The sequence below is a fragment of the Neofelis nebulosa genome, chromosome 4, assembly GCF_028018385.1.
Source record: "Neofelis nebulosa isolate mNeoNeb1 chromosome 4, mNeoNeb1.pri, whole genome shotgun sequence".
In the NCBI taxonomy this organism is placed as follows: Eukaryota; Metazoa; Chordata; class Mammalia; order Carnivora; family Felidae; genus Neofelis; species Neofelis nebulosa.
This window is the reverse complement of record NC_080785.1, coordinates 164540825-164549536: the sequence shown is the minus strand read 5'-3', so window position 1 is coordinate 164549536 and position 8712 is coordinate 164540825. Positions and strand designations below refer to the sequence as shown.

General features: G+C 59.2%; 1 protein-coding gene across 1 annotated transcript; it reads right to left on the bottom strand.

The window, feature by feature from the left end:
• Nucleotides 1-602: 602 nt before the first annotated feature.
• On the bottom strand, nt 603-7191 carry ANGPTL4 (angiopoietin like 4). Its single transcript, XM_058728196.1, has 7 exons — nt 6681-7191; nt 6374-6484; nt 6110-6227; nt 3488-3601; nt 3024-3119; nt 2646-2927; nt 603-1266 (listed from the first exon to the last, which is right to left on the bottom strand). Exons 1-7 carry the CDS (start codon nt 7020-7022, stop codon nt 1085-1087), a joined length of 1245 nt encoding a protein of 414 aa, XP_058584179.1. The 5' UTR covers nt 7023-7191; the 3' UTR covers nt 603-1084.
• Nucleotides 7192-8712: the final 1521 nt, after the last annotated feature.

The following is an 8712-nucleotide window of genomic DNA, read 5'->3' as shown; positions in this document are numbered from 1 at the left end:
CTTTTCTTAAATGTGACTATTAGAAAAAAATTAAAATGCATGACCCACATTATATTTCTATCAGATGGCTGGGTGCTAAAAAGTTCATTGTGATTCACATGTGTTAGTATGATGAAGAAGGCGTTCTCAGGGCGCCCGCATGGCTCAGTCAGTTAAACATCCAGCTGTTGATTTTGGCTCCGGTCACGGTCTCAGGGTTTCGTGGGTTGGTGCCCTGCGTCAGACTCTGTGCACTGACGGGAACGCAGCCTGCTTGGGATTTCCCTCTCTCCCTCTCTCTCTGCCTCCCCCCGGTGCTCATGCTCTAGCTCTCTCAAAATAAATAAATAAATAGATAAACTTAAAAAAAGGGGGGGCGGGGTTCTCATTTTCTCTATTACCTGCTTCTAGAAGGACTCAACGAGGGTCTTGGTTTTTGAAAAACAAAAATTGAGATCCACATCGTGAAATAATAAATGGAGGAAATTGAAATCAGTTGTAGGACCAATCGGCATTGTCCTCGAAGGACCTGGGAGTGTTCACCCTCTACCCTGGGAACATATTTATGTGGACTTTGAAACTGCCCACTTTTAAAACAAACCGAAGGACACAGGAGAACGAAATGTGCTGAGGTTGCTTTTATTGCAAGAATTTGGTGAGCTCCACCCAGATGTCATTGGCACCGGCTCATCCCACAGCACCCACACACGAGAGCACTGTGAGGGCACTGGGGGCCCACGGGAGCCCTGGTCCCCCAGCCAGTCAATGTGACTGAATCCGCCGTCGAGGGCTGGCTCGGCTGCCCCCGAGTGGTCCCTCTGTGTCCTCGACTCCTTAGGCGGGCAAGGAGCAGGCCTCAATGCCCCTCCGTCTCACGCTTCCTGGCTCTGTGCCCTGCAACCCTGTAGCTCTGCCCTCAGAGGGTATCATTTGCACCCCGCCACTCAGAAAGGGGGCATCTCCAGTCGTGAGCATCTTCTCTGTCCGTGAGGCTCCAGATGGCCCCCGTCTGGAGCCCCTGCCTGAGCAGGGAGTGGCCACACGCTGGGCCAGAGTCAAAGTCACTGCTGTCTACGAGCCTGGGAGCCAGGCCCCAGTGGGGAGGCTAGGAGGCTGCTTCAGCCGCTGTCGGCTGGATCAGCATTGTGGTGGCCTGCAGCGGGTAGTGGCGGCCCCTCCAGGTCTTCCAGAAGATGCCCTTCTTACGCTGCTGCCGCTGGTGTGGGATGGAACGGAAGTACTGTCCATTAAGGTTGGAATGGCCACAGCTGCCAAACCACCAGCCACCTGCCGGGGTCAGAGGAAAAGGAACTGGTCAGGCTGGGGTCCCTGTGCCTCCACGGAGGCTGGGACCGAGAGGAGGCTGGGTGTTGGACTGCACAAACTTTTTATTTTCTTTTTAATCTGTATTTTTGAGAGAGAGACAGAGCGTGAGCAGGGGAGGGGCAGAGAGAGAGGGAGACACAGAATCCGAAACAGGCTCCAGGCCCTGAGCTGTCAGCACAGAGCCCGACGCGGGGCTCGAACCCACGAACCGTGAGATCATGACCTGAGCTGAAGTCGGACGCTCAACCGACTGAACCACCCAGGAGCCCCGGACTTTATAAACTTCAGAGGGGAAGACTTTTCTAGTGACGGTCACACGACGTCCTGAGGGACCCCAGGTTGTGACAAAGGAGTTTCAGGGGCTCTGGACCCCTTCCCAGTAACTACAGCTTTTGTGTCTGTGACTGTGACGAGTTACTGTTCTGTACCTGACACGTGGGAAACGTTTATTAAAGACATTCTGGGGTGCCTGGGTGGCTCAGTCGGTTAGTGTCTGACTCTTGATTTCAGCTCAGGTCACAGGGTTCGTGAGTTTGGGCCCCACATCTACACTGACAGTGTGGAGACTGCTTGGGATTCTCAGTCTCCCTTTCTCTCTCTGCTCCTCCCCTGCACATTCTCTCTCTCTCTCTCTCTCTCTCTCTCAAAATTAAACAAATATTTTAAAAAAAAGACTTTCTATGATCATCGTCCATTTCTTCAACTTATATTTGATCAAACCATATAAAATTACTAGTATTCCATCATTTTTTGACCCACCAAAAAAGCAATGTCATATATTTCACTTTACAGAGCCTGGGTTCTGCCTCCAATTTCATTACAACAGGGTCGGGGGGCCTGGGTGGTCAATCAGTTAAGCACCTGACTCTTGACTTCAGCTCAGGTCGTGATCTCATGGTTCATGAGTTCTGGCCCTGGGTCAGGCTCTGAGCTGACAGCAAGGAGCCTGCTTGGTATTCTCTCTCCCTCTCTCTCTGCCCCTCCCCCACTTGCTCTCTCTCTCGCTCTCAAAATAAATAAACTAAAAAACAAAAACAAAAGCCAACACAGGATTTATCTTGGTGGCTGGGCCACATGCCAGCCACTATCCCACAAATGTCATCTCAAGGTAATCCTATGGAGTGGGCATTGTGGTCATACCCAGTTTAAAGACGGGGAAACTGAAGGTGAGACAGGGTAATAAGTCAGTTGCCCAAAGACACACAGGAAGTTAGGAGAAAGGGGGGCAGAGAACGGACGACACTTGGCACTGAAGGCAGGACAGGGAAACACAGAGGCAGAGAGAGGAGGTCTCGACCTCATGGTGCAAGGCAGGACAGGGAGGCACAAAGCTTGCTCACCGGAGAGGCTCTTGGCACAGTTCTTGTCCCCACGGAGGTCGTGGTCTTGATCCCAAGTGGAGAAGGGCAGGGAGAGGCCATTGGGTGCCACAGTGGTAGCACCCAGTTCACTGGCCACGGGAGCTGTGAGCTGCAGGCTGTAGGCTGTGTCCTCACCACCCAGATAGACGGGGAACTGCAGAGACTCAGCATTGCCCTCCCAGTCCTGCAACTGCACAGCCAGGCGGCTGCCACGGTCCCCCGTGATGCGGTGAACCTTCTCCAGGCCCAGCCAGAACTCACCTACAGGGGAGAGAGAGGCCCATCGGTGAGTCAGACCCACCTCCTCGCCCCCTCCTCCCCTCTCTGCCTCCGGCCCCCCCGGCTGGAAACACCCACCTTGGGGGTCTCCGAAGCCAGCCTTATAAGCTTCCCAGGGCTGGTTAAAGTCCACGGAGCCATCCTGGCGCCTCTGAATTACAGTCCAGCCTCCATCTGCCCAGAGAGGTGCAATGACATCAGGAGGCCGCTTTTTGCAGGGGACCCCAACTTCCCATCTGGCTCTCAAACCCTAAACTGCCTCCAAACCCAGCGAGGGCCAAGGTCTTCTCATTCACCCCAGCAGGACTAGAGGAAGGTGGTTAAAGGTGGGCTGGCCAATGTGCAAGGGGCTCAGCCTAGACATTGTCCCAAGGCCCCAGGAGGGAGGAGAGGAGGGAGGGAGCATTAGAAATCTAGGAAGTTTCTCTAGGTCCACTGAACCTGGCTCAAGTCTGGGTGGTGGTGGGGAGCTGCATTTGATTGGAATGGCAATAGGGCCCATGACAGGATGCAGGGCACCCCAACGGGCCAGCACATCCTACCCGAGGTCATCTTGCAGTTAACCAGGAAGGGTGGGGACCCCTGAGGCTGGATCTGGAACAGTCCACTTTGTCGCTCTCCCTCTTCAAACAGCTCTTGGCAGTCCCTGGGCAGTCCTGAAGGGCAGGCAAAGAGAGGGGCGGGGAGACTGAAGCAGGAGGGGCCTCAGGAAACAGGCATGTTAGGGGCTGGGCAGTGGGTGACAGGGGACATGAGGGGGTAATCCTGGGTTCACAGCATCCCCTGTCCTGGATGGCCCCTGAGCCACCCACCATCCTTCCTCCTCCCACACTGCATTCTCACCTCAGGCCACACAGCCAGCCTTGTATCACACACCCTCCTGCCACAGGGACTTTGCACATGCCCGTCTCTATGCCTGCACATGCCAGTCACATGCCAGAGAGATCTTCCCTCAGGACTTTCTTGCCTCATTCTAAAGATCCCAACTGCTAAAAGGGATGCCTTCCCTGACCCCCAGACCAGGCCAGGCTCCCAAAAGAAGCATCGGGGACTTCCTGCCCACAACACTGGAGTCATCCAGTGGTCTCCCCGCCACTGAATGAGGATTCCATGGGGCCAGGGACAGAGTGGCTCTTTGCCCACAGTCTGGCACCAGTGCCCAGGTTAATCCTGGCCCACAGTAGGTGTTTAATAAAGACTGGAGGCATGAGTGATTGAGAAGCCGGGCCAGGGTGGAGAAAATAGGGGTGGGGCTGAGCAGAAGCGCTCTGTTGGGGGTGGGGGTGGGGGGCGGCGCTCTGCATGAGGCTTGCAAGGCCAGGGGCCCCACCTGGGATCCCAGGTAAAGGGGAAGGCAGGACTAAGGAACCTAGGAGGAAGACAAGGGAGGGAAAGAGGAGGGAGGGATGGCTGGGCTGTGCCCAAAGGCTGTGAAGTCCCCGCCCCCAGTCGAGCCTGGAAAGTAGGGAAAAGGTCGCCCGGGGGAGGGAAAGTCCGCGCTGAAGGGTGGGGGTAAGGGGGATGGGGGCGGGCCCAGAGTGACTGGAGACATTTTCCGGCCCCTGGAGCAGCTCCCCTTTCCCCTACTTTCCTCCCTTCCAATCGGGGGACGGCACCCGGCCAAAACCACCAATGTGGCTTCCATTAGAAGGAGCTGTTTGTCTCTCCAGCTCTGAACCTTCCCCTACTTGGCAGGGCTGAGCCCCAGGTCTGGGAGTCCCCAAACCCACGCATCCCCCACCGTCACATCCCCCAGCCCAGACCCGCGCCTGCTGGCCTGCTCCAAAGCCCCTCAAGGCACAGGGGCAGGGAGGGGGTTGGGACGGTGTATGGACCCTTACAGGCCCAGTGAGGGAAGGAGGAAGAGTGGGGTAGGGCAGGGGGGGGAAGGAGGAAGAGTGGGGGAGGGCAGGGGGAGGGGCAGCCCTCAAGACTAGGGAGCCGGCAGCGGGCAGCCAGCCAGCAGCCAGACCCAGGGTGTGAAGGGGGAATCCAAACTTTTACCCAGTTGGCTGCACACAGCCCCGGATGCCAGGCGGGGTGATGGGGTAGGAGGACTACAGGGAAGCCAGCCGGGTCTGGAGCCCCGAACTAAGGGTGGGGACAGAGACACCAGGAGCTGTGAGCCTGTGTCAGACACACGGAGACATGCTGGGGCGGGGCGGGGGGGGGGGGGGGGGGGCGGGGGGGGGTGGTCGACAGGCAGGAGGTCCAGGGCGATCTGGGATGCACAATGAAAGACCCAGAGCTTGTGCTGATGGCAAAGGTTCATTCTCTGCAGGAATCGGGGTGATCAGGGACTTCGGGGACCAAGAGGGGAGTGAGGCACCAGGTGTGGGGGGCAGGAGCCCTGGATTTGTTAGAGATTCAAAAGCGAGTGGTGTGTCTGGCCAGGGAGATGGGGGTTACCTGCCTCCTAGAGTTACACTCCAAGATACCATTGGGGGGGGAGCCCCAGCTCAGAATCCCCCTCCCAGGAAGCCATCGCTCTTCACCGTCAGAACTCCAGGCTCCATAGCTGTCACCCTCCTGTCCACCAGTGTGCCCTCAGAGAAGGTTCCAACCTTCAGGAAGGCGTCTCTGAGCTGCACCACCCCCTTCCCACACCCCTGCAGCTCAAGTCCCTCCTGGACCCTCTTAAAGACCCCAAGCCCTGCTCCAGTTAGTGGCCAGCAGGGCTCCGGGGAAAGCCACTGGCTTGCCAGGAAGAAGGGTGGGGTGGCCTACCTGGTCAGGGTCAGGGATGATGAGGTGGGATGTGCCCTCATCAGCCCTTTAAAATTTTTTTTTAACGTTTATTTATTTTTGAGACAGAGAGAGACAGAGCATGAACGGGGGAGGGTCAGAGAGAGGGGGAGACACAGAATCAGAAGCAGGCTCCAGGCTCTGAGCCATCAGCCCAGAGCCCAACGCGGGGCTCGAACTCACGGACCGTGAGATCGTGACCTGAGCTGAAGTCGGACGCTTAACCGACTGAGCCACCCAGGCGCCCCTCATCAGCCCTTTACCAGAGACTAGTGAGCCCACAGGAACCCAGGGCCAGGTGGACAGGACAAGGAGGGGGACAGGAGTGGTGTGTGTGTGTGTGTGTGTGTGTGTGTGTGGTGGTGGTGGTGGTTGGGGGGAAGGAATTGCCAGAGGACAGCAGAGGGCTGGACACTCACTGTGCAGGCGGCTGATATTGTGAGCAGGGCCAACGAGCTGTGCCATTTTGGGTAGCCTCTTCTTCCTGCCAGGCTTGGCCATCCTGTGGCCCAGGTGCGTGGGGGCCAGGAGGCTCACCTGGACAGGACAGGAGGAGGATGTCAGGTCTGGCTGGCTCCGGCCCCTCAACTTGCCTGGCTCTAGGTCCCCCCCCTCCCCCCCCTCCCCCCCCCCACAGGACGAGCTTCGGCCTCCCTCCCAACCCCGGGGCAAGCATCAGGCACCTGGCTCTGCAGATTCTGGATTTTCAGGTGCTGCTTCTCCAGGTGCCGCTGCTGCTGGGCCACCTTGTGGAAGAGTTGCTCAATCCTGCCGTTCTGGGTCTTGAGCTGAGTCTGGGAGAGCGTGCGCACAGCACCGCGGTGAGGCCCCGGCCTTCTGCGGCCAGCCTCTCCATTCATCGTCACTCGTCTGGCCTTCCAGCTCTCCCTCCCGAGAGACCCGGGCAGGGGAGCCCAGGGAGTCCCGGATGCGTCCCCCTCCCGCCCACACTCTCCGAGACCCGCAGGAGGGCAGCGGGAGCCCACGTACCTGCAGGCTGCCGAGGGTCTCGGGGGCAGCCTCGCCACTGGGGCCCAGACCCTCGGGCGCGCGCGGGGGCGCGGCGGACCCCCCGGACTCCTTGCAGGCCGCCCCGCACGCGCCCAGCCGCCGCTCCAGCGCGCCCAGCCGCCCCTGGGTGCGCTCCACGTGCTCGCGCAGCCCGTGGCCCAGCTGCAGGAGCCCGTGCGCCAGCACGTTCACCTCGTCCCAGGACGCGAAGCGCGGCGGCTCGGGAGGCTCGGCGGGCGCCGCGCGGCCCTGCGCGCTCAGCAGCCCGGCGGTGGCGGCGCACAGCACCAAGGCTGCCGAGGCCGTCGGCGCACGGCGCATCCTTCCGGGTGGCCTGGACGCGGGAGCGCAAGGCGGAGGCGCGGGCCGGAGAGTCGAGGGCTGGCGACGCGGGCGTCCTGGCGGAGACTCACTGGCGTTCAGAAGCCGCAAGGAAGGCTCCGATCACAGCCGCCAGCCTTTGGGGCTTGGCTAGTCCCCGCGACGCCCCCTTTTTATAAGCCCGCGGAGAGAGGGAACGGGGAGCCTCGGAGGCGGGGCGCAGGGAGTGCCGGGGGCGGGGCGTGCGGCCGGGGGTAGGGTTCTGGGAGCCAGCGGCCGGGGAGTTGGGGGCGGGGGGCGCCCTCGGGGTGCAAAACTCTGGCTCCTCCAGCAGGCCCTGGAGCGTCTCCTCTGCGGACCGTGGAAGACGTGACCCTCACGGGGGCCCCCTTCCAAACACCGGAATCCCAAATCCTCCACGCTGCACCCGCCGCGCTCAGCGGTACCCGTGACCCCCCACCCCCCTCCCCAAGTCAAAAGCTGGAGAGAGAGACGAATAAGAAAGGGCCCCGGTGCGCTGAGTCCAGCCAGGCCGGGCAGGCCCGGGACACCTGAAACATCCCCGCCCCCGGAGACTTCTCGGAGAGCAGCTCGCGACCAGGCTGCACGACTGGGGCGATGACTCTGGGCTCTCACGCTCCTTCCCGCTCAAGGATTCGTCACTGCAGATGTGTTTGTCGGATCCCCTGACGTCCCTCATCCCGCTTCCCACAACTGAGTGCCCCTTCGGGGTGGCTCCCGGTCTATCTTGTTAAGACTCCAGCTCAGGGCTCACTCCCCCGCTTGCCCCCCACCCCCACCCAGGGTCTGCAGTGTCGTGACCCTTTTCCTGTATCAAAGCAGAAACCTCAGAACAGGAAGAGGTGATACACGGAAAGAAGGGCTCCTAACTCCTTATTCATTTATTCACACATTCACTCATTCACTCATTCAACAAACAGTCCCTCTGTTCTGTAAGAGAGAGCCCAACACTCTGAGCCTGGGGTAGGGGCAAACTTGGAACAAAGGAAGAACTAAGGCTGTGGGGCCGACCATGTTCATTCCAAAAGGCTAAGCATTCGCTTAACAAACGTTGACTAAATTCCTCCCCTCCCTCCCGTCCTGCTCCACTATACTCTGTTGGGAAATTGAGGCTGGCAAAGAAAAACTTGCCTGCCAGGAAGAACCCCCAGGCAGGTTGGCTTGGCACACGGGCGAGAAGAACAGAGTTGACTCAGCAGCGCTCAGAGCCAGCTCAGTCTCTGGAATCTGAAACTGCATGCCCCGGGGCTGACGTGCGGGTCACCACTCATACACTTGGCCGGGCTGGATGCCAGGACGGCTGATCCCGGCAGCAGTGACAGGCAGATGGGAAGGGCGGCAAGGAAAACCTCTGCATGGAGTAGGTCCAGACAGCCACCATCTGCCCTGGCAGCCCGCCTGTCCACCCCCGACACCCTGGCCTCTCTCTGAGGCGGTGACATAACTCTCAGGGTGTGCTCTTTTCTTCCGTGGCTTCTCGCCCTGAAAGAAATGATCAGTTACCTTCTCAACCTGACGGCCTTTTCTCTCCACTCACTTTTCAGGGGCTTCTTCCTTTGTGCCATGTTTCACAGGGCACAGAACCCGCCAGAAGCTTTTAGAGGCACCTGATGTGAACATGGCCCAGAAGAAATTTTCCAGGGACCCGGAGCTTGCTCTGGATTGCATT